This window comes from Belonocnema kinseyi, chromosome 8 (genome assembly GCF_010883055.1).
Source record: "Belonocnema kinseyi isolate 2016_QV_RU_SX_M_011 chromosome 8, B_treatae_v1, whole genome shotgun sequence".
NCBI classification, from domain to species: domain Eukaryota; kingdom Metazoa; phylum Arthropoda; class Insecta; order Hymenoptera; family Cynipidae; genus Belonocnema; species Belonocnema kinseyi.
The window spans coordinates 51974942-52001191 of NC_046664.1; the positions used below are offsets into that span (position 1 = coordinate 51974942).

Here is a 26250-nt window from a genome sequence, read left to right on the forward strand (position 1 = left end):
TCATTTTTCCCGCCGGGGTTCGCCACGGCCATTTACTTTAAAAATGAATACCATGGGAGTTATTTTTTTTCTTGTTTTTTGTTTTCTTGCTTATTTTCTTTATTTTAGTTTTTTTATTTATTTAACCATTGCTCTGCAAAGTTAGCCTCATTTAAGCACACGCGGCAGGTTTGGCTTTTTTTTCGTTAGTTTTTTTATGAGGGGCGAACGTTTTTTGAGGTGAATGCTTTTTGATACAAACGTTTTTTCCTTGCTATCGCCAATTTCCAGTTGAAATCTTTTTTAGGGGTATCTGGGTATAGTTTTCTTAATTATAAGAGGTCTTAAATATTGTTAATTATAATTATCTCAAATAAATATGGCGATTCAGTGATATGTAAGAATTTGAAAATGACTTAAATCGTCTAAGTTTCATAGAGTAATATTAGTTAAAGATGTCCCAATATTATATAATAATATTATTGTAATATAATAAACCGAAAAATGTCTAGTTTTTCTATATCATTTATTTAATAAAGAAATTTATGCTTATTTTAGAAAACTTCATAATTTGTTGATTAATCTTTTGATTCTTTTAAACAACAAATGCATTATTAGGGCATTTATTGGCACAAACATTCGTTTCTTTCAATGCCAGTCCTTGCAGTTGGGAATTTCATGACATTTTCAGAAGAAATTTATAATTTATTCATCAATGTTACGAGTTTTTAAAGAAATTTTAATATAAAAATGGATTATTGGGGCATATGTCGACAGAAACATTCTCTTTTTTCCATGTCAGTCTTTTTAATTTTGTAAATTCATGATAATTTCAGCAAAATTCATAATTATTTGATAAATTATATATTTTTTAAAAACAAATTTAATAAATAAATTCGTTATCCTGAAGCTACAGCCTTACACAAAAACAAAAAACATGAAAGTAATGAGAAACTAAAACTGAAAGTACTGAGATTAAAAAAAAACTTTTTCGTCGAAAAATACCCAAATAATGCATATGTTTATCGAATTTGTTTAGAACACCATAGAATTTATCAACTAAGTATGAGTGTTGATGAAATTATCATAAAATTCCCAATTAACAAGACTGATGTAAAAAAATATTTTCTTCGACAGATGACCGAATAATGCATTTGTTCGTTAAATTCATTAAAAAAATCATAAAATTCATCAACTAATCATGAATGTTGGTGCATTTACTATGAAGATCCCAAATTAGAATGTCTGACATTGAAACAAAAATTTCGTCGACAGATTCCCCAAAAATACATTTGTTTATCAAAATTGTTTTAAAAAATCATAAAATTGTTTATTAAATTATTCATTCTTTCTGAAATTATTATGAAGTTCCAAATTCAAAAAGTTGTCATCGAAGAAAAACGATTTTTTCTTTCGACAAAGGCTTTATCTGTGCTTTTGTTCATTAAATTTTGTTTAAAAAAATCATAAAATTTATCAATTAGTTATGCATGTTACTGATTAATAATAATTCAATAATTTTTCTAAAATTATAAAGTTCCAAAATCGAAAAAAACTTCCCTTCAACAAATAATTTATTTATAAACAAATTTTCTTACATTAAATAATATCTGAATATCTTTAAATAATGTTATTTTATGAAACTTAGATAATTTTATTATTATTATTATTTTCATGTTATTGGCGAGCACCGGGAACGTCAAATAGAAAAGATGGCCATTTTGTTGGGTCATACTTACTTATTCATAAAAAAATTGAAAGCCTTATTTGCAAAAGAGACTTAAGAGCTCTATTAGAAATCTTACAAGCTTTTTATTTTAAATTTTTGTGTTTAAATCAGTCGATATTTGTGTAATGTACGTTATTTTGAACCAAAAAATTCATTTTCTTCCCAGTGGGTCCCACTGTGGGTCGCGATCATACTGTCGTACGGTCGTACGATTTTTCAATTCAAAATATATTCGATCGCGTTATCGTATTTTTGGTAAAAATAGAATTGCAATATTAAGCAATAAAAAAATAGTGCATCCGATGCGAAGCCTCGCAAAAACGCCAAATCGCTCCTCACTTGAAGAATTTGAGTTCATAATCAAAAGATATGAGAGAAACAAAATTCTCCTAGCGGACGAATTATAATATATTTGGTATGTTAGTATGATATGATAGTTTTTTCCTCATTTTCGCTCAAATACCGCTGACCATGACGTTAATAATAAAATTGTTGGGATTGAAGTCATATGATAGTCTACGATGTCACGAATTACTGACAGCTTCCCACTTTTTTCCGCCTTCTTATTTTTAAACTAATAGTAGATTATGTATCAAGAGTGAAAATAAGATGATTTCGATGAGTGGGAAGTTTGCGCATTGAGCGAAGCGAGGGTGGCATTCTCACGAGTCAAAATCGCTTTCTGCCCATGGTAAATACGATACTTTTTGTTTCACCCCGTCTGAAACGTGGCATTGTCATGCCTGTGCAATAATAAATTTATCTAAATGATTGTTTTGTCACTTTAATGTCTCAAAATCAGAGATTTTAGAATGAGGGTAAAAATATTGACTGCTGAGAGCTTGAAAAGAGCATGCTTTTTTAAACAAAATTTCTGTTACCAGTTTAAGAGATATACAGAAGTTTTGAAAAGATGCAAATATAATTGCAAACTTGAAAACATTGCCAACATTTTTAAACAAAACTGATTTTTGAAGATTTCAAAAAGCGGAAGCTTTTAAAGAATTTTAAAAGGCTTGAAGAGAATCAAAAATATTTCATTGGATTTTTTAATAAAAAAAATTATTTTGAAGGGAAAATTTCTAATGATTTCTAAAAAATTAAGAAAATGAATATAAGATATTATAAAGTAAAAATTTCAATTTTGTAATATTATAAATCCAAATTGCTAGATTTCCTGAAATTTTCAAACATGTTTTTGAATTTTCTCCAGGTTTTTAGGAAATGTATGTATTTCTAACTTTAAATAAACAGATAATACTTGTGTCCTTGTTTTCAGATCTCAGAATCTCGTTTATCTCGAATTTAAGTGTTTCACAGTTTTCAACAAATAAATAGTTATCATTTTTATTACTTCATGTTTACAAAAAAGATAATCTCTATTAAATTTGTACGTTTTTTTACAAAAATAAAATTTAATCAAAATTCTGCATCAAACTGTCGTGAAATATTAAAAACAAATTTTTTAATTATTTTTTATTTAAGAACAAAAATAAAATATAAGAAAGTTTTTGCTTTTGAAGTGTATGTTTTCTTAAGAAACATTGAGATTTATTTAAAAATACGTGTAAAACATGAACAAATATTTATTATTATATTTTTTATTATTTGATGTTCAATGGTTTCGTAAAGAAAAGCAGCAAGTCATCACTTAATACGCACTAAATTTGAAGAATTTAAAGACGAAAAGAGTTTTATAGATGCATTAATAAAATTTAATATTTTATAAACAAATGTTATCGACGATGATCCAAATCAGGTATTCATGATAAAATAAATTAAGTTTTTTCTGTGAAATCGATCATGTGTTATTTGGCAATAAACCATAAGTATCATATTTGGTCATCCAATAAAAATTGATACTTTAAAAAAAAATCGTAATTAACAAATGCACTATTTGGCTATTTTGGCACCTACAAACTTAGTTCATTCGAATATGACCGATTGAAAAAAACTTGATTTATTTCATTACAAATATCTGATGTGGATAATTGTTTTTAAAAATTGTTTATAAAGTAATAAATTATTCATATACTTTTGTAAATTCAACTAGAAAATTCTTTGTCTACTTAAATTTTTCTAATTTTTCAAAGATAAAGGGTCAAAGCGCGGTCTATTTGAAGTAGACCATTTATAGTCATTTTTCGTGATAACAAATTGAATAAATGTATACATTTGCGTTGCTATTGAACACCTTCTTTGAATATTTCCTTCATATTATGTATGCATTTTTTAATAAATTTAAGTATCTGCTAAAAAATGGTACACTTCCGAGTCAATATTTTTTTCCTTAATTTTGTTGTTAAATATAAAAATATATAATAAAAGACAATTTTCTGTACAAGTTAGTCTAAATCTTACAATTTTGATTCGATTTAAGCGTTTAAAAATATAAAAGTTAAGTAAATTTCATAAAGATTTGTAGGTTTCCATTTTTCAATTTTTTAAAATTAATTTCTTTTGCCCTACGCGGGAAATACGTAAAAAATGCTTATTTCCCATTGGTTATAACACCAAAGTAATTGTTGATGTTATAAAAAAATTCATACATTAGCCATTCCCTGCTCTAATGGTTTCTTTTCTTTACCAAAACTGATCAAAATTTGTCGTAAATCAATAATATATATGATTTTTTAATATTTCATAACAATTGCTGATTGTTTAAATAAATGTTACGATAAACACACATTTTTAGATGGCAGATTTAGTTTCTTCAACGAAATAAATTCTAAATAACTTGGAAAATCCTTTGTCTTTAAGAAACTATCAACCAATAATAATTTATTATTTTATAAACAATTTTATAAACAGATTCATAACTTGGATACTGGTCAACAAAATTTTGCTTTTTTTACGGAATCGACTTTCCCTTGACTCAGGAAAGACCTAATTTATTAGTAGAATTTGTCAAGCGACAATATTTGTTATCTATTTAAATAAATTTCATGAAGAAATGCAGAGTTTCGTCAACGTTCTGCCAGCAGATTTTTTTTGTGTTAACAAACCATCTATAAATAACTTGGAAAAATCCTTTTTTTTATGATGCTTTATCAAATAGCAATATTCTCATTTCATAAACGATTACACAAACAAATCCACAATTTGATTACTTTTCAAAAAATGGACGTATTTTTTTACGAAATTGACTTGTATGAAGTATCAAAATCGAAGGATTTTTCCAAGTAATTACAAATATATTGGGCTGAAAAAATAAGTCTGTTGATTGAAAATGGACAAAAATCTTTACTTGTCTATAAAATTTATTTAAACAAAGGAGAAATATTGTCGCCTTAAAAAATGTTCTGATGAATACGATCCTTCTTGAATTACTAGCAGTCGACTTTGTAACAAAAACAACATCCATTTGTTGACAAGTAATCAAGTTATGAACTTGTTTATGAAATTGTTTATATGAAATAAAAAATTATTGCTGGTTATTATATTCAAGATATTCAAAATTGATTCCGAAATTAAAAAATTGGTTCAGAAAATCTTTTTTTGTCGTAGAGTACTAGAATTTTAAAAAGTTCATTTTTTAACTTATGGGAGTTTTGAATAATAAAAAAATGTCTATTAAGGACCAGCAGATTTCTTTTTTTTCAATGATTTATAACATTTATTTAAATAAAGGAGAAGTATTGTTACCTTAAAAGTGTTCTAATGAATAAGATCCTTCTTAAATCACTAGTATTTGCAATCTTAACGAAAAACAACGTCTATTTGTTAAAAAGTTATCAAGTTATGAATTTGCTTATTAAATTGTTTATAAAATAAAGAATTACTATTGATTGAATCTGTATTTGTTTAGAATGATTATTTGAACAATTAACAATTGTTATCAGGTATCAAAAAATTGTACATATTAATTATTGCGGAGAAATTGTTGATACACTCTATGAAAGTTTATAAAATAAAAAATTATTCTAGAATAAATAAAATGAAAAATTAAGCATCATTTTTACAAAAATAAAATAAAACATTGAAAAAAAAATCTCCAGCTCTTTTCAATCTTGAAGTAGCAATTTTACTTATTAATTTGTTAACATAAAAATAAAAAAAATTCTTTAAGTGTTTTAACCTTCTTAATATTATTTTTAAAGAGTATCTTCACTAATTAAAACAAATTAAAAATTTTATTTTTATATTAACAAATAAGTTACTAAAAAAATATTTTATTATTCTTCCGTATTGGTTCATAAAATTTCGTAAATTGACGATGAAAAAAAACATGTAAACTTTGTTGTTGAATAAAAAAAAAATTCTAGCCAAACAAATTTGTCCTGAAAAACGTTTTTTGTCGTAGAATGCTAGAATTTTCAAAAGTTTTTCTAACCTAGGGGAGTTTTGAATAATAAAAATAAAATGGCGCATCGAGGATCAAGGGAGTTGTGCAGGATTACCATGGGACGAATCAAGGGTGTCTCTTGGCAGCTTGTGGGTGGTCGGGCGGGCTATATAAACCATTCTCGGTTCACAGGACTCCACAGTCTTCTCTACGTATCTGTTGCGTGCCTCTTCTGGTACCTGTTAGTGTCACAAACATATTCTTCAATAGTACCAAAATAATTTAAAAAAATTATAGAGATGGCGAAAAATTATTTAGTAATTATTTGAAAATTATTTAATAATTTTAATAGCTATACAATTAAAAATTGTATTCGATTCCTTATTATTATTATTATTATTTCGATATAAAGTATTTCGGTTTTTATTTATATGAATTTTAGAACTAATTGATATAGCAATTAAAAAATGAAAAGTAACTTATTAATTTTAATTTTAATTTTGCCTTTAATTGTGTAATTTTAGCAAGCAAACTAAAACCGATAGAGGAAGTATAACGCGGTTAGAATAAAGCTTGTTATCTCGAACTAAAAGCAATGATACGAGCCTAATCGATTTCACGGATTTTTTGCTCAATTGGAGAGGGTGAATTTACACTTGTTGAATGCAGGGGAAATAAAACGTGATAAATTTTGTCTGCAGAAAGGGGAATCTATAATTTTAGAAAAAGAATTTAAGGAAAGTTTTCTCGACTTACAGATTACATTTAGTCACCTGTGAACTCCGCACGTGAAAAGAATGTAGAATTTCGTCAATATAAGGAATTATGAAATAAGGTAAGGTTTACACTCAATTAAAATTTTTTTTAATCCGACTTGTGACTAGACTTTTAAACAATGTTGATTTATTTTATTAATTTGGTTTATAAAGCAAAACAATTTTTCATTCTTATCTGTTTATACATATTTAGTTTATTTAAATAAATACTGAATCATATAATAAAAAATAGCATAATGAAATTAATTAGTCAGCGTTTTACCAAGTAATAATACATAAGAAAAAATAAATCTCTTTTAGAGAAAATTTATGGGTATATAAATGTGACTTTCCGTGTAATACATTTGCGGATTTATAATTGAATTGTTTCGAAATGTAGTAAATTTCTTCTTTTTGAACACGCTGATCAAAAGAATAATTTTTAACAAATTATTTTAAATTTTAAGCCAAATAGTTAAATTTTCAACCAAAAAAGATGAATTCTCTTAAAAAAAATATTAGCTGACATTGAAACTAAAGAAAATTTTAATTTTATTAATAAAAGGATTATATTCATCCAAAAAGATTAATTTTCAACAAAATAGTTGAATCTTCAAAAAAAAATTTAATTTTAAACCAACAGTTACAATTTTATTGAAAGATATTCAATTTGAACTAAAAAAACATTTTCTAAGACAAAAGACGAAATTCTAAAACCAATTGTTGAATTTTCAAACAAAAAAGTATTTTCAGTCAAGAAAAAAATTGTAGAAAAATTATAATTTGAAGGGGAAAATGCATTTTAATAGAAAATACTAATTTTGAATAACTATATTTTAGGTTTCTATCCTTATTTGCTTTACGTGTATATATATGATTATCCTACGTTTCTCAAAAAATTTTCTAATGATTTTTGAAGATTTTTGATATGTGGAAAAAGTATCTAGAAAGTTTCTAAGACTTTCAGCTTAAAAAGAATTTGAAAATATATAATAAATTCATTAAAATCGTTTAAAGATCCAAATTATTTTCTAAATATCTTTTAAAAGACTTGAATTATTTCTTAAATTGTCTTAAATTCGTTCGTATTCGTTTTTGACAATATTGGAAATCATTTGTAATGATTCAAAATTGATTTAAGTATTTTTTAAAAATAATTTTTTCAACATAAATAATTACTTTAAATATTCCCAGAAGTCTTAAGAAATGTCTTTTTTTATTATATTGAAATCTTTCAATACTTCAAAAGTCTATCTCGAAATCTTCAAACATCTACGTTTTGTTTTAAATTTTAAGAAATATTTTTAAATTTTGAATTATTTTCAAATTTTCTGGAAACTTTTAAATATATTTTAAAATTAATCGAATTCATCCTATCATTTTTAAATAAAAATGCAGCCAAATTAAAAAAGTACTTTAAAGTCTTATAGATTCTTTTTCGAGCATTTTGGAAATCTTTTTCCAAAAAATATGAATTTTCAAGAAAGTAGTTGCATCTTCAACTAAAAAAAAAAAAGAATTCTCAATCAAGAAGATTAATTTTCTTTAAAAAAAAAAAACGAAAATTTAACAAAATAGTTGCATTATCAACCAAAAAGATGAATTTGGAACTAAAATATTTAGTTTTCAGCCTAAGAAGTGATTTATTATCAAAGTTGTTTAACTTTTAACCGAGAAGTTGAATTTTCAATAAAAAAAAGTGAATCATCTGCGAAAAATATCATAGTTGATATTAAAACATAAAAAGATTTTAATTTGAAATAAAAAGTGTTAATTCCCTCAAAAACGCAAATCACAAAAAAATGTTTATCTTATTTTAAAAATATTTTAATTCTAAACCAAACAGTTGCGATTATAATTAAAAAAGATGAAATGTATACAAAATAGAAGAATCTTGAAATCAAAAAGACCGATTGTCAAAGATTATTGAATTTTCAACCAATAACGATTTTTCAGGCAAAAAGGAAACACAATTTCAGACAAATTATAATTTTAAAGTAAAAATAATTTATGATATAAAATAGAATGTTTGAATTAACTTTATTTATTTGCTTTAAAGTTATATAAATATAATTTTCCTAGGTTTCTTGAGAAAATTCAAAAAAGCTTTTTTTAAATTGCAGATAGTCGAAAAAGTATCTAGAAAATTTTTAAGATTTTGTTTGTTCACAAAAAGTTTAGTAGAAATTTAAGTTAGTTTAAAACATATTTAGGAACGACTTTTCTAGGAACCTCAAGAAATATTTGTATTAGCTTTAAACTTTATATCATGAAAACTTCAAAATTTTATTTCGAAATCTTCAAAAATCTATAATATTTTTTCAGTTCCTTAAAATCTTTTTAAATTTTAAATGATTAACATTTTTTTTAAACTTCTAAATATATTTTTAAATGATTCAAATTTGTCCTGAAATTCTGACACTATTCTGCAAAATTAACAAAAAAATTGCCCTAAATTCTTTTGGATTCTTTTTCTTTCATTTACATGAAAGCTTGAGAAGTTCTAAATTTCACTTAAACTTATTCAAATTTTTTCTAACCATCTTTAATTTTTTAAAGTTGCAAAATTTTATTGAAGAATATACTATATTCTTTACTGGAATTTCAGGAAATTATTCAAAATGTGTTAATATCTTTTTTAATATTTTCGTAGAATTAATGTTTCAAAATAAAAAATTAGTTTTAATTTCACCTTAAAACGTAAAAAAACTTTGTTTCTCCAATTTTCTAAATTCTTAAAAAGCTTCAAAATTTTCTTTTAAAATCTACAATTTTTGGAAACTTTTAATGTGGTAGTAAAATTCTAAGACCAGAAAAATTTAACAATATTGCAAAACATTTACAATTAAAATTTTCTCTTCTAAACAGGGAATTTAGAAGCTTTCATGAATATATTGCATCAAAAAATAAAATAAATAAATAAATTTTTAGAATTAAAATTCCTTATTTGGAAATTGTATTCACAAAATTCTATAAAATTCAAAAGAACGAACTGAAAACAGTCACTTGAAGTTATATTCACTTTGTATGGAATTTTTTACATATTAAAAGAATGTCAATAAAGAATTAATAGGTGTTATAAAAATTATAAATGGGTTTTACGATCATGGATGTATGAAAGTGCATTGACATCATACATGATATTGAAAAGGTTACATTTAATCAAGTATGGCCAATGCAACTTCAATTACTTAAAAGTCGTGTTTCAAACTTTATTGTGCCAAGGCTACTATTATGAAAAAAATCGTCAAAGGGCATTCTTTACTGTACTTAATTAGTAGTACTTTTCCTTCTTGATAAATTTTTAATTCGTCAGAAACTTTCTATACCTTCTCAATATTATTGTGAGAGAAAAATCGAATCAAAGAATTCAAAAGAGGGTAATTAGGGCCTTTAGTTGATTAAGAAGGAACGAGAAAAATAGCAGTGGGAAGAATAACTCGTTTCCTATTAAATTAAAATCAAAAAATATTTATAAATAGGGACGACTGAAATTTCTAAATTCGGAAATTCTCGGATGATAAAATTCTCGAATGGAAAAAATTGGCGAAACATAAAAATCCCGAATCATAAAATACTCAAACATTTTATATTATTACTGAATTGGAAAATTTCCGAATAATAACATTTCTGACAGAAATGACCAAATTATAAAATATCTAAATTAAGAAATTCCCAAATTAAAAAAAAAATATATTTTTCAAAAAATATTATTCATTTATTAAAAATAACACAGTCGAATACTTTTATCAAAGAAAATGTTTTTAAAAGTTTAAAAATGGTTTGAATTTTTAATAAAAATAATCGTTTAAAGAATGTATAACAAAATTAATTTAAAAACACGTCTGCTACGAACGAAAAAAGAAATTTCTCCCTAAATTTTCTCTGAAGCACATAACATTTTCAAACAAAAAATTTGAAGGATTCAGTTTGAAGCTTTTTTTTTATCTTTTTTGCTATGTTAAAATTTCTAGTTTCGAGAAAATTTTTTGAATCAGAAATATGTTTTGTTCATTTTTTGTAATTTTAAATTTGAACACTAATTTATAAAAAAATGTATGATACCAATGTTAGAGTAATTTATTTTTAATGATTAAATAATGTCTAAGAAAAAAATTTAATTGTTTAAATTTTGAAATTTTCTAATGCGGATATTTTATAATTCGGTCATTTTCTGTTGGGAATTTTATTCTTCGGGAATCACACATTTTTCTTAAGATTTTGTATGACTTTGGAATAAAATAAGATATTTGAGTTATTATTCCTGCCTGGTAAGGTTAATTGTCTTCTTTCGAAATCAGAAGAAAAATTTACAAAATAGCGGCATTTATGCTGAAAATGTAAATTTTTTTCTTTAAAATCTTGTGCTGAATTCACACTCGAATGGTCAAGAAACATGATAAATTTTATGCGATATATACCGCTTCTCTCGTCAAGAGCACTTTTTTCTTAAAAAATATAAATTACGTAAAATGCTAAAAAAATGCCTTTATTTTTCTTGCACACAAAAAATACTTCTTGTGTGCGAGAAAAATGCTAAATTTTAATTTATCGAAGAAATTCTCAGAGTCATAAAAATTATTTCATCTATACGAATCTTTTATTAATATTGGCTAAAATAAAAAATGGGGTTATCCATAAGATCCACTTTCCCCTTTTTTAAATTCAGGTAGGATTTAAGCATTTAAAGCGTTATCTAGGGCTTGATTTTTAGTTCATATATTACAAATGACAACTTTTCTTCCACAATTATAAATTGCTTTATGTAATATTTTTATCACATAATCTAAAAGGCTAAATTCGCGTGTAATTTTTTGACGATACTGAAACCCAGGGTTTATACTGACTGACTGCCTGTCATGCTTCACCTGACCTTCCTATTGTGAATAGAGTCGTTTAAGAGAAATAAAAAATTATTAAAATATTAAGGCATTGCATTTTAATAGGTTGCATTAGGTTCATTAGATAATAACGAGATAATTAAAAAAGATAGAAAAAATCCTTTCTTTGTTTTGTCCAATAACATTTTTAATGTTTTATGTATTTAAAAGAAATTATTGTTATTTAAATTTTTTTCAAACAAACAAAGAAACAATAAGCATTTTTAAACCATTTTTATTAGATCGTAATATTTCATTATTGTATTTTTAATTATTAATTCATACTAAATACCATTTGCTTTAATTGTTTAAACACGGGATTTTTTTCGGTATTTGTTTACCGAGAATTTTTTTTAGGATTTACCAGCCGTCCCTTTTTATGGTATAAATTGTAATCAAAAATTTCTTTATCATAAAAAATAATTTTTTCGGTAGAGAGGAAGTTTCTGTAGTGTACACCTGTTGCAGAAACAATGGCCTCGAGCAGTAGAAGAATACGGCTTGTGTCAGCCACTCTGAAGTTCAGTAGCCTAGAGTTGGTGATATGGTTATGGATCAGCTTGAACCTTGCTACCCTCGTTCTTTCCCAACATAACTTTTACACAAGCGGTCGTTATGGGAAAAGGGTAGAAAATGATGCTCGTAAGTACTTTATATATATATATTAATAATTACAGTGAAACTCTTCTATAGCGCCGATTTTGGGGATGATGGTCGGTGGGAACTAATTCATTATAGCCCGTTCCGCTTTTGTTTTTTCACGCTTCAGTGCACGCCTGAGTGAGAACTGCTGAGCCCACGGCCCCCGCGCACAACCTGTTATACCTACCTCTGGCGCGGCGTCAATTCTCGGAAGGGGTATAGAAGAAAGAGCTATTGAAGAGTTTCACTGTATTTTAAAAATTAACTAATTTTGCAAATAACTTTTATTTTCCCAATTTCAGTTTGCACATAATTAGAAATATAATCAATAGAGGGGTCCAATTGCTTTCTTTTTAAGTTCCATACGTATCGCCCCCAACTCTGTTCAAATTAAGAAAAAACGATAATTTGGGGCTACGAAGGCCCTATGAAGTTAGACACTTATTTCCCATATAAAATACGTTTTTGTCAATTCTATTCAGAAGATGCAATATTAACTGAATTGAGTTAAAACTCAAAACTTCTCTTCACAATTACGTACAGAATACGAAGCAAGTATTAATTTTAAAATAGCACTCCATAAGTCTATTTTATAGGGTCCCCAAAAAACCTCATTAGTGGAAAAATGGGTTTTGTGAGTTTTGGCATTAATCATAATTTTTTTAGCGTTTCTCAAGTACAAAGTACTTTCATTACATAAAATCTTATTTTCTATTGAGGATTAGATGTTTGACTTGTTTAAACAATTTTTTATTGTTTATAGCAGATTTTTCTTAGAATAGAGTTAGAAAGTCGCGGGTTTCCCGCATTTTTCAACTTGTTTTCAAGTTTTCAATTGGAGCGAGGCAAGGATCAATTAAATTTAACAGCAATAATCTATGAAACAATTTATTATTATTTTTAATAAACTTATCATTGAACAATCCAGAAAGTTGCTGTTATTCTGAAATATTCAACATTTTGTCCCTTTTTCAACTATTGTGCTGAGGTAATAACTAAATTTCTCTTGTTTTCCTCAACTTTTTAATAGAAGAAAGTTATAATTAATTTAATTTCACAAAAATATTGCTGATGCAAATTATCATTGTTTATAACTTTCTTATCTTATTATAATGCTAGATAGCTGAAGTTTTTTTTCTAAAATTGTCCATATTGGGTACTTTTCAATTAAAGTACAGTAATAATTAATTCAAGTTAACAAAGATAACTGTTTTAATAATTTATTATTATCAACCCTTGATGGTTACATAGGGTATCACATACCCCACGCGCTTTCCGATTTTTTGTGATTGTCTACGTTTCTTTTTCAAGATTTTTTGTTTGAATAGTTAAATTATCACTAAGGCTTTGTACATATTTCTTTCTATTTTGTATTGTTTTATATATTGTTTAACATATTAATCAAATCATATATTCTTTCATATTAAGGCCAATAATGAGCATCAATATTATTTTTTTTATCTGTAAAATTTAGTTAATTAAATCAATTTCAAGACAAAAAAATTGTCACGAACTCTAAATCTCTTTTTTAATCTAGAAAGAAGGGGATTATTTTTTTCATAAAAGGAAATGATATTAAACCCTCATGTATTACAAAATTAAATATTTTCTTTTCTTTTGGATACCCTCAGGGAACGTTAATATATTGCGTGACAACCTAAAGGGTGTCACGAGGAAAACATTAACATTTTTAACCAGAAAATTTGAATTTTTGACGAAAAAGTTTATTTGCAGCTGAGAGAGTCAAATTTGCAATCAAGAAAGAAGAATTTTCAACCAGAAAAGATGACTTTTCTAGAATAAAAAATTAAGTTTGAATACAAAAACTGAATTTTTCATCAAAATAGATGAATTTTTTACAAAATAGTTAGGTTTTAAGTTCAAAGATCAAATTTTAGAGAAAAAAGTTGACTTTTTTACTCAAAAAGATAAATTTTAAACCCAAAATAAAATGTTTAAATCTTCGGTTGAATCTCGCGCTTCGCGCTGGAACATAATTACACCTCGCGCTTCGCGCTCGGATATTTATTCTTTGCATTTGGAATGCTTGAAAAAAATTTTATCAAAAAGATCTCTTTTAGATGGCAGTATTTATATGCGTCTTCATATTCTGAATTTTCTACTTAATTAAGTATTGTCAAAGATTAAGTTTCTCAAAGCTCTGTAGGCTTTGAGGTACACATTCTCATCGTGACACTCGCGCTGCGCGCTCGATTTCTGACAAACATTTGTAAACAGGTTTTTTTGGATTTTTTTCTCATAACTTTCGTCGTTTTTCCACACATTTTTATTAAAAAAAAATTTTTTCAACGTTATTTTTCACGAATAAAACAAAAAGTACGCGTCCTATCAAGAAGTGATTTTTAACAAAATTGTAGATCTTTTTTGGGATAACCATTTTTATTAATTCATTTTCTTCGTATCCTACATAGTTTGTCCACAAAATGGATTTTTTTATTTTCCATTATTTTTTGTGCAATCAAAATTTGAACTTTCGATTTTTGAAGAAAATCCAAAAATTGGTTATGACAATCTTGTAGGGCTTTCAAAAGGAAATGTTTTTTTTTAAATTTTTTTCGTATGGTGCGTTTTTCGGCTTCAAATTTTGATTTTCGGTTGATTAAAAAAAATTTGAAAACGCTATAACTTTGAGAATTTTTTTTTTATCGAAAAAAGCGATAAGGATAAATTGTTTGTTCTTTTCAATACTATAAATATCCGTGCATAGAATTTTCAAATTCAGAAAAAAGTTGTCTCAAAAAATTTCAAAATGCGCTCACTTTTTGAATTTTTATCAAAAATGGGTGGTTCACGAACTCGTCCTTTCTTTTAGGATCTACAAAAAGTGTGCCAAAGATGAATTTGATTCGTTCATTTTTTCGAGAGTTATCGTGTTTACGGACGGACGGTCTGGCGGGCGGACAGACAGACGCCATTGTGAAAACCTGATTTTCGGATTCAGGGGGTCTCGAAACGTGAAGATCCGTTGAAAAAGTGTGATGTCAAATTTTCGACAATTCTAATACTTTCTCAATCATCAATGATGAGAATGTAAAAAAGATTTTCAAGCGAATGAATTTACCGAAAGAAGACGGCTTTTTACCCAAATATTTGAATCCTTAAAAATCTTTCAAAAAAACTTAATGTTGAACTGAATAGTCTAATTTTGAAGCAAAATAGTCGATTTTTTAAGAAAAAGGTGAACTTTTAACCCGAAAATATGAATTTTCACCAAAAAATACATTTTTTAAGAAGTAGTTAAGCTATAAACAAAGTAGTTGATTAAAAAAAAAAAAAGAATTTTCAACGAAACATGCGATATTTAATATATCAATTAAAAAGTATGAAATTCCAACCAAGAAAATTGATCTTCTACCACAAAAGACGATTTTTTGGCACAAGAGTTTAATTCTAAGTAAAAAAATTGATTTTTCAACCAAGAAGATTCATTTTGTGCCACAGAAAATGCATGATTAACAAGAAAGGTGATTTCCAACTGAATCGTCCAATTTTTTATCAAATTATTGAATTTTCAAGCAAAAAAGGTTAATTGTCTATAAAACTGAGGAATTTTCCACTTAAAATATCATTCAACACGCATTCAACAAAATACATGAATTTTTAACCAGAAAAGGTCTATTTTGAACTATGAATTTTCAATTAAATAGTTGAATTTTCTATTTAAAAAGATAAATTTCAAGACAGAAAGCGAATAGTTAAATTTATATTAAAAAAAAATTGATTTCAACGAAAAATAAATTGAATTTTCAGCAAATTAGTTGCATTTTTAACAAAATGATTAAATTTTCAACCCAATAGTCAAATTTTTAGTTAAGCCAGATGAATAAAGAGCCCAAAGTATAATGATAGACTTTTTAACTAAAAAATGATCTTTTAAAGAAGAATAGTTGGATTTTCTTATTGCGTTCTATTAATTAAGGTCACATTTATGTGATAAAATGAAAAATGTAGTTTTCTTGAAAACAAGGGAATAATAGGAATTCTTGAAAAATAGGGAAAAATGGGTAAAAATGGAGAAAGAATGCGAAGTCTAAACTATGGATAATAAAACTTATTACGTTATTATTTAGCTGTACTGTTGCAGCGCCATCCTTTGAAAAATTCGAAAACTTTATTAAAATTTATTTCCAACAAACGTACTAAACAATATTCTCAAATAAAACCAATTTCTTAACAATTTATTTAAAAGAATTTTCATAATAGTGTAAAATAATGTTTAACAATTATAAATTCTTCGAATGTTGGTTACGTTAAATTCAATTTCAGGCTAATACATCTTTAGGCAATCACCCCAGGTGCAGAGTTTTCCAAAATTATCATATGCCAACCATACCCTTAATTCTAATTTATAAAATCCCATCCAAAATAAAACGGCCTAAAAATAAATTAAAAATACTTGCACTATTTGCAGTTAAAGCGAAAAATTCTAAAAAGGATACTTCATGATGGAAATCTGTTAATTTTTGTTGAGAGTATATAAGATAAAAGTAAGAATATTCAAAGGTGAATACAGCGTAATCTGAAACGCGGAAGAAAATAGGACGGACGTGTTTCGTATATAAAAGAAACGCGAAAAAGGGCTTTTTTATCTTCCTCTTTTCCCACGCAGAAAAAAAGCTGAGAAATTTTCTTTGAGTTAACCTCGGGTCTTGAAAAAAAGGAAATGATAGAAAGTAGGACTGTTATTACATGAATGGATGGTGTGAATCTGTAATTAAAACGTGTCGTTGCTCACATGGTTGTTTTGTGATAAATTCGAGTGTCCACACGGACAATTAAATCATTTCCGGTTGATGTTACACGATCTTTGTGCATCTCTCTCGTAGCTTTAGGCCTCTATGAATTTGAAACTAAATGCACTCTTTTCTCTCTACGCTCTTGACTATAATTAGGATGTAAAGAGTGTAATCTTTGGTTACTGGCAACTACCAATAATTACGTCGTTCACCACTCGTTCGTGTGTGGCTTTTACACGATACCTTTGTTCTCTGACCTTCCTTTATGTTTTATAAAAGCTCTTTCTTATCTCCCACATTTATTTTTAGGATTCTTTTACGATATGGAGCAGGTTTAATGTCCTATTTTTTGCTCGACAGGACTTTGATTCACAGTTTCAAGTAATTTGTGAAATCTATTGTAGTACACGAAAAACCCACGGGATTTTAAAGGATTTTAAACAGATTTCAAGAGATATTGAGGTATTTTACCGAATAAATTAATACAAAATTTCTAAAGATATCAAACGATTTTAAGGAATTTTAGCGACTCTTACGAGGATTGAAGGGTTTTTTCATGATTTCGTGGAATCTCAAAGGATTTTGATAGATTTTAAAAGAATCTAAACTATGTATCCACGGATTTTAGAGGATTTTAAAAAGATTTCAAGAGATACTGAAGTATTTTATCGAATCAATTAATACAATATTTTCAAAGATATCAAAAGAATTTAAGGGATTTTAACGAATTTTAAGACGACTAAAGGGGTTTTTATGATTTCGTGGTATCTCAAAAGATTTTAAAAGAATCTAAACTATACAACCACAGATTTAAAGGATTTCAAAAGATACAGAAAGATTCTTAACGATTTAAAAGATTTATGTATTTAAAAAGATCCAACGTGACTTTAAAGATTAACTCATTAGCTTTGAAATGCAATTAGCTTTCTCAAAATAATGGAAAATAGAGTTTTTTACAGTACAAAAACAATAATTGTTTTTTCCATTTTTTAGCTTCCAAAAAAACGTGTGTATTTTTTGAAAAAACTTGCAGATTTAACAAAATAAAAATTAAATAGATGCGTATTTGTATTTTACTTAAAATTAGCTCAATATGACATCTTTTTATTGAGCCGTTTTAAGGTTATGACATTTTTTTTGAAAAAAATAACTTTTGTTTCCCGTTGAATACCTCAGGATCGATGCATAATAGAAAAAAGTCCAAAAAGATTTTTTTTTGTTTTTACATATTGAATAAGTAATGGCGAAGCAAAAATAATTTAAGGAAAATTGTTTTTTTTTTCATTTTTTCAATTTTAGTTTTTATATTAATATTTGGTTACTTTTATAGATAATAGAATATAGTTAACAGTTTCTTAACACTATAATTTTATGTATAAAAGTTAGAAAATATAAATTTAATAAAATGCTAAAAAAAGAAGAAAAAAATTTCCCAAAAATAATTTTTGATTCACCAATTTTTTTTTAAATTCTAGATGTTTACCCTTTTGAGCTTTTTCTTTAATGCATAGATTCCAAGAAATTCAGCGTTACAAAAAGTGATTTTTTTCAAAAAAAAGGCCAGAACTGTAAAACAACTCAATAAAAGGATTTAATATTGGTCTCATTTTGAAGAAAACACGAATACGTTTCTATTTTATTTTGATTTTTTTAAAGCCATAAGTTCCTTGAAGAATTACACATGTTTCTTTGGGAGGAAAAAATGAAAAAGAACAATGATTGTTTGTTTACTATGAAAAAATCAATTTTGAATTGTTTTTACAAAGCCGATTTCATTTGAAAGTTAATGACTCAAACTTTAAAACTACGTTGGATTTTTTTAAATACATGCATTTTTGACAGATACATAAAACTTTTAATTTCAACCAATTTCGCTCAGAGGCAACAATACTCGTTGACCGAGAGTGCATTTCGAAATATTTTACGAAATTAAAGTGAGGGAAATATAGCCTGCGACCGAGGGCAGTGCTGGCTGTGTTTTTAAGCCAAAAATGATTATTAAAGTGGACTTTTTCATTTTTTTTACTTAAGGATTAAGTTCTAAAGTTTTTAGACTGGAAATTTATCAAGGTTTTATTTTGTATTAAACGGGAAGAATGGGGTATAAGTGTGTGGTTTTTGGATGCAATCCTGATTATGCGAAAGTGCAAGAAAGTGCAAGTTTATATCGTCCTAAATAAAAATAAAATAATAAAGATCTGGCGAAGAGCTATTTTGAGAGATAATTTTGAATTAACGTATTTGTCGTACCAAAAGTCAGATATCTGAAAAAATAGTTTTTCTATGATTTTAAGAATCAAAATATTATAACGGATGACATTAAAAATAAAAACCATTATTTTTTAATGAAATGTGTTAAAATTAACAAAAAAAACATTAATTTTAACCACGTTTCTTTCAATCGAATGTTTTACCATAGTCTGTCCTCTTTTTATTCTCTTAAATTCTTCAGGGTTTGGCCGACCGTCGACTTTTATGTTAAAAATTATACTTTTTTTCAGAAAATTAATGTTTTTAGCTTGAAAATTCAATAGTTCGGTAGAAAAAATAACTGTTTGGTTTAAACTTTGTAGTTTACGTTGTCTAAGTTAATAATAAAAGTATTTGGTAGAAAATTGCTGTATTTTTTTGAAAAGTCGTATTTTTGGGCAGAGAAGTCTTCTTTTTTTTTATTACAATTTACAATTACTTTGAAAATTGTCATTGTGTTACAATTATTGTTTGCTGTAAAAAATCATAAATAAAAACATGAAAAAAATTATTTTAAATAAGAGCGCCACTGGTAACCAATCCAATAAATTCGCGCGAAAATAATAATGATTAGTAATTAATTATTCATTCATTATTTATTAGTGATTGATTAGCAGCAAAAAAGAACTCGAGTAAATATTCTCTCAGTATAATATGCAGTACATTTTAATGAATGTTCATATTAATATTTTATATGTAGCAATAATTTTTAATATTTAAAAATAGTTATTCATTAATATTTTAGTAAATTTTCAATATAAGTTTCAATAATTTAACATTTGAAACCTCTAAATAGAATTTTTAATTATCGCTGATTTTTTAGAGTAATAAAATCGGACTTAAAATTTTAAAGAGATTATAAGAGGTGTATATGAGAACTTAAAAAGTACTACAAAAATTTTAAAGAGACTGAAAGAGGATTGAAATTGTACTAAATAAGACCTAAGAGAATCAGACAATGATGACGAGTATTAAGGAGATACAAAAAAGAATTCAGTCAACACCATGGAGAATATGAAAAGGACCTATATTTCAACTCGGGTCGCTTCTTACCAATTTTTGAAAAATTATTGTATTTTAATAAATGACGGCCTTTTTCCGGAAAAAAATTCTCTACAACTTTATTGTTTCCAATTTCAAAACAAATAATTGTATTTTAAGATTATTATTTATTTTTAAACTTGAAAACAGTTGAGTGGCAAAGAATATTTTCCCGGGAAAAAGTCTTTATTTATTATAATGCAATCATTTTTCCAAAACTGGTAAGAAGTGAAGTTTAGCAAAAATTCAATTGCAATAAGCATCAGTTATAATATTTTGATTCTCAAAATTATAGAAACACTATTTTTCCCAGGTATCTGACTTTTGATACAACTACAGTTTAAAGTAACTTCAATTGTTTTTAAAGACAGCAATTTTTATATGCCATTTGAAAATAATTGAAAGAAAAGTATTTCACTATGAGAAAAACTTTAAATTTCAACGAAATAATGAGTAAAAATATGCATTGAAACTTTTTAAAAATAAATTATTCGCAAAATGAATTATACATAACAATAATAAAACTATTTATTAACGTTTGTATCAAAATTTTGAAAACAGTTTAAATTCATTACAATTGTCTTTAAAGGTCGCAATCTGTTTGCAATTAAATGCAATTAAACTGTATGTTTGACGAAAGTTATTAGTAAAATGAATTTTAAATAATATTAATAAGACAATAAATTAAAGTTTTCATCAAAAAATTCAAGAATCGTTACCATTTATTACGATTGTTTTTAAATAACGCAATCTTTTCTGTTTAATTTAAAAATAATTTACCAAAAAAATGGGCACTCATAATTTTTTTTAAACAAACGAATAATGCGTAAAAATAATCAATTAAACTGTTGTCTTTTCGACGAAAATTATTGTTTACATGAACTTTAAATATTATTAATAAAAAATTTATTAAATATTTTGTTCATAATTACAATCTTTCATTCTAAATCTTGATCAATATTCATTTATTCTATAAGCCCTATTCTATATAATATAAAGCGTTACAAATATTCGATTCATTTGTAAAAATATAAATTTTTTATAAAAAAGTTAATTTTGATGAATGTCTTATCATGAAACAAAGTGAATTATTTTCTAGCTTTAAATATAAACATAAATTTGTAATAATTTACTTCAATTAGGACGCGAGAATGTCGGGTCTCGCGCTTCGCGCTCGATAATGTATTTTCCTCGCGCTACGCACTCGGTCTTTTTGCACAGACTTTTTAAAATTGAAGGTCAAGGTGATTGTGAATTCCCTTTTGTTAAAGCTCCTTCGGCTTAAACGAATACATTCTCATTACGTATCTCGTGCTTGGCACTCGAGTTTACCTCTGAAATTGTATATCATTCCCATAAATTTGTATTAATATAATTCATAACATGTATTGGTATTAAAACTGACGTACTTTCATTGTCTTGCTTGAAGAGAAAAATGCACATTATTTAAACAAAATTTTGTTATTAAACATTTTATTGCAACTTTTTTCGTTTTTCCGGAAACTGAATTTGCTCATTTCCTATGCTATTTGTATGATTTACACTTTACACATACGGTGTATGTAGGGTTTCAACGATTTAAAGGAATTTAAAATATTTTTTGCAATTCATTTTGAATTCACCCTAAATTATTATAAATATATCCTAATTTCTTTCGAATTATTCTAGATTCACTTTATTCTATTCGTTCGATAGATTTTTAAAAGTTTTTGTTTCATTCATCTTGATGTCTTCAAAACTCACCCTAAATTCGGAGGTATTTGTTCAATTTCGTTTAATTTCTATTTAATTTTTTCACAAATAATTTTTTTTAATATTATATTTATTTTTGAAGATATTCTCTTAAAACTAATAAACTTCTACGTTTTTCATTGGTTTAAGAATGGTTACGCATCAGATTCCTCAATTCAGAAAGTCTGCTTTTAATACTTATAAATATAATTTATTTAGTTTTCATGTTTTGAATTTAAAAATATAAATGAGAAAGAAGCTTTTTTCAATACTCTGGAAAAAACTCGTAAATTTCTGCATGCTAAAAGTTAAAAAGCGGCCTATCACTTTTGTGAATTCATTCTCTCGTACCTTGTGTCGTTTTAAGAAAAATTTAATTTGTTAATTTTCAATTTTATTTTTCACGATTAAAATAGAAACTACCTATCATATTTTAAAAAAACCATCAATAGCAATATTTTTGGTCTACTTTCGGTGAAAAAATGTTATCTATTTATTGTTTCTTAGCTTGTGTCGTGTGTCGAAAAATTTAGAAATAAAACAAAAACTACGTGTTTTATAAAAAACTGATTAATAAAAAATTTGTAGATATTTTTTGGGTGTACAATGTTTATCATCTTATTATTTTCCTATCTTGCATAGATTGACCGCAAAATGCAATCTTTGATTTTTGATTATTTCTTGTGCAGTCAGAATTAGAATTTTCAAATTTTCGAAAAATTTTAAAAAGTTGTTACTAAAAATCTTAAATTTCAAAATTTTTTAATTTTTTGTTATTTAAGGTAGTAGTAGTACCAAAAATCTGGTATCTGAACAGAAAAACTTGTCTATTTATATTAAATATTATTATTCTATTTAATATAAATGTAATATTATTTATTGAAATTTAATTGCTTTTAAAAAATTGTAAGAAGCGATTGTAAAAAAAGTTCGGATGCAAAAAAGTCTGAAAAAAATGAACGTTCTTTACAATTTTTTATTTTTTATATTAACAATAATGTTTTTCATATGAAATGCTATCATCAGCAATATTATTTTTATTCTGAAGTAACAGAAAAACTATTTTTTCCGAGATCTGATTTTACGTACAAGTATCTTAGGTCTTCCAAAATGCATTATAAAATTCTTTAAAATGAAAATATGCGACTAAAATAAAAAAAATTTTAAACCAAAATATTTTAGGTAAACGCATTGTCAACTAAATGTCTTCATAACTGAAAAAGTGAAATATTTACGAGACAAATACATGGTTGAGCGCGAAGCGCTAGAAAAGTATATTATCGAGCAAGAAATACGTGAAAAGCCATTCTGATAGAGATTTGGTTGCCTACTGCATGCGATTTCTTTAGTGGTCATTTTGTTAACCTCACCACTGTCTATGATTATTTTTCCCCGGATCCCTCTTCAAGAATCACTTTTAAAGAGTGCACGAAAAATTTCATTTCGGCTTGGCAATTTTTCTAACATTGCACATACATCACCATGGGGCGTTGATAATACAATTTTTTCTTCGGTTGAATTGGGTATAAAGTCTTGAAGTTGGTTTTTCAGTCGAACTGGTTTTTCGGGAGAAAAAAAGTACCTTCTGAGTTCGTATATCCGGTTCGGATTCTTCTGGGAAATTAGTCGAATAAATCTAAGGTCTTCATATTTATATCAAAGTACGCGAGAATAAGTTTTGACGAGAGAACGTAGCGTATGCATGGCATGGAGAGAAGTCTCGGCAGGTATTGGGAACCAGGAAGATGAATCTAATCTGGCAGTAGGAGACCTAGACCTGGCACGAAGACAGGAGTTGACAGGTGTTCGAGACCCGGCAGAAGAAGAAGGTCCACAACGAGGAACCTCAGGTGTAGGGTCGTTAGTGAATATTATTTACAAATGTTTTTTTATTTTGATGTGATAATAATAATAATAATAATTTTTATAATTTATTAGCTCAGTTGGTTAGACACTTGGACTTCACCTCAGAGGTCCGGGGTTCGATCCCTGAGCCGGTATCTCTGGAAATTTTTCAATGTACCTTTACCAAGGTTCTGGTGGTTCGGAACCCACCTTAAGCTGTAGGTCCCCCCATCGTGTACTTGACTGCAACCCAGTCCGTCAATGATGGGGTAACAACCAGGCTTTGTCCAATATGTCTGGGCAGACTGCTCTCATCAGATCACTTGATTGCATTATAAAAATGCGTCCGTGACTGATGATATAAACCGGGACAGCCCCGAGCAAAATGATCAAATAGAAATCCAACTCTAACCAAAAATGCCTTCGACATGTTGGGCAGTATAAGCCTTGACAACATTTCAACAAAGAAGAAAGAAAGAGGAGAAAGGGGATTTGGTTGGTTGCCTTCTCAATTTTCTTTCCTCTTTTTTATTTTTGTTCAAATTTTTTTTATTTAGAATAATTATTCCATTTTTTGTTGAAGAGGATCTCTTTTCAATTTACCATCGAAACATTTCATCGTGGTTGTCCAAATTTGTTCTTTCGATTCTTGGTTTTGTTTTAAGGAATTCTATACATTTTCGTACATCTTTCAAACAAATTCAGTCGTCGTCCGAACGTCAAAGTAACAACTTTTATTGTCGTTTCGGTAGAGAAGATGAAAATTGTATGCAAGTTTTATAAATTATTTGAATATGGATAAGCTTGATTTTTAGAGGAGTCTTGTTAACATTAAAAATAATTTGTATGGTATATTCTCAGTGAACTGTCCTTCTGTGTATTTGTCGCTAAGAAGGTTTAGAAACATTGCATCTTTTTCTATTACTAAATGCTTTAGATTACGACAATTTTCTCGAGTCGACAAATAAACTTCGTAAGATTACAATAATCAATTTTTGGAATGAAGTTTTAATCATTTTATAACCTGTGACAACATTGAGATATTTTGTTTAAACCGCTGAATTAACTTAATCACTTTTCATTTCCGTATAAATTTCGATGATTCTAAATGTCTGAAACAAAAACTGAGCTATGCCTCTGATAGCAATTGAAACTTGCTAATCGAATACAAAATTTTGTTAATCGGTTCCTACAGGATACTTACGCGGTATGCAGCGGGCACGATTAGAGACGCTTGAAGCAAATTACGTGAAGTTCCATCAATAGCACATTGAGAAATGAAAAGCATCTTTGGAGGAAGAATACACATATTTCAAGGGGAATATCAAGTTGCTCAGGGCAAATTGTTCGATTTATTCGACACTGTTGTACTGCCTGTACACTGTACAGGCATCCAAATCTTCAATGAGCGATAATCAGCATGTTGCATCATCTTATGCAAGTTCGTTTCCAAAAATTACTTTGTCAACGTTCTCCGAGATTTATTCCAAGTGGTCGAATTTTTCTCACTTGTCTAAATCATTTATTGTTAAAAATACAGAAATCGCAGATAGTTCGTATTTTTGCTGAATAAAACTTAGAAGCTTTTAAGGCGCTTAAATGTCCAGTCAACCATTGGTCACATTTCGTAGTCTTTCAACTGACCAACTTACTGGAATCGCAAACTTGACGTGACTGGGAGACATCACTAGGTTATAGGACAAAGTATCCTTCTTATGAATTCTTGTACACGCTTCTAGAGGGCAAGATACGTACATTACAAATTCTAGAAGAAAATCCAGCTTACTTAAACAACTTTTCAAATTTAAAGTGGAATGACAAATCAAAAGCATTATAGTTTGGTAAAGCAAGCTGCGGATCGAACAGGAATTCTGCATTATCATCTGACCTTTCTACAGATCACACTCAAAATTCGCATCAAGTTTTAAAATGCTTCGGCTATGGACAAGTCCACTGCTTGATTTATTGCTGAAAGCAAATTATGCGTTACCTGTTTATGCCTGTACATCTTAATCAGGTTTCTGAAGTGTCTCTCTCGTATCTTAGTCTCTCGCACAACGGCTCAAGCTCGATCGTTCAGCTTGTGAATTAGGTTTGCTAACTATCACTGCAGGACATCCAACACATGATCCCACGTGATCATTGGAAAAGATGTTTGTCCTCATCTGCTTCTTCCGAACATTTGAAAAGGTACATTTAATGCTCCTGTTTCTCATGAAACACAAGTATGCTTGTAGTATGTTGTTAGTTTTCCCAGATAACGTCCAACCAAAGTGGATGGACCTTATCTAGAAAAACTATAGTTTTAGCTCTGCACTTGAATGCCAGCAATTATTTCATATGCTGGGCTTCTCTT

General features: G+C 27.2%; 1 protein-coding gene across 2 annotated transcripts in view; it reads left to right on the plus strand.

Moving 5' to 3' along the window:
• The window catches only part of LOC117178794, a 68993-nt gene that overhangs the window by 16609 nt on the left and 26134 nt on the right, over positions 1-26250 (plus strand). Inside the window, exons 1-3 of one of the 2 annotated variants that reach the window (XM_033370269.1) lie at positions 6214-6234; positions 6752-6828; positions 12097-12270. In XM_033370269.1, the coding sequence (XP_033226160.1) occupies positions 12102-12270 (169 nt within the window). In that variant the 5' untranslated portion in view covers positions 6214-6234; positions 6752-6828; positions 12097-12101. Of the gene's footprint in view, positions 1-6213; positions 6235-6751; positions 6829-12096; positions 12271-26250 lie in introns of those variants that run through there. The other variant, XM_033370270.1, reaches the window with a different exon arrangement.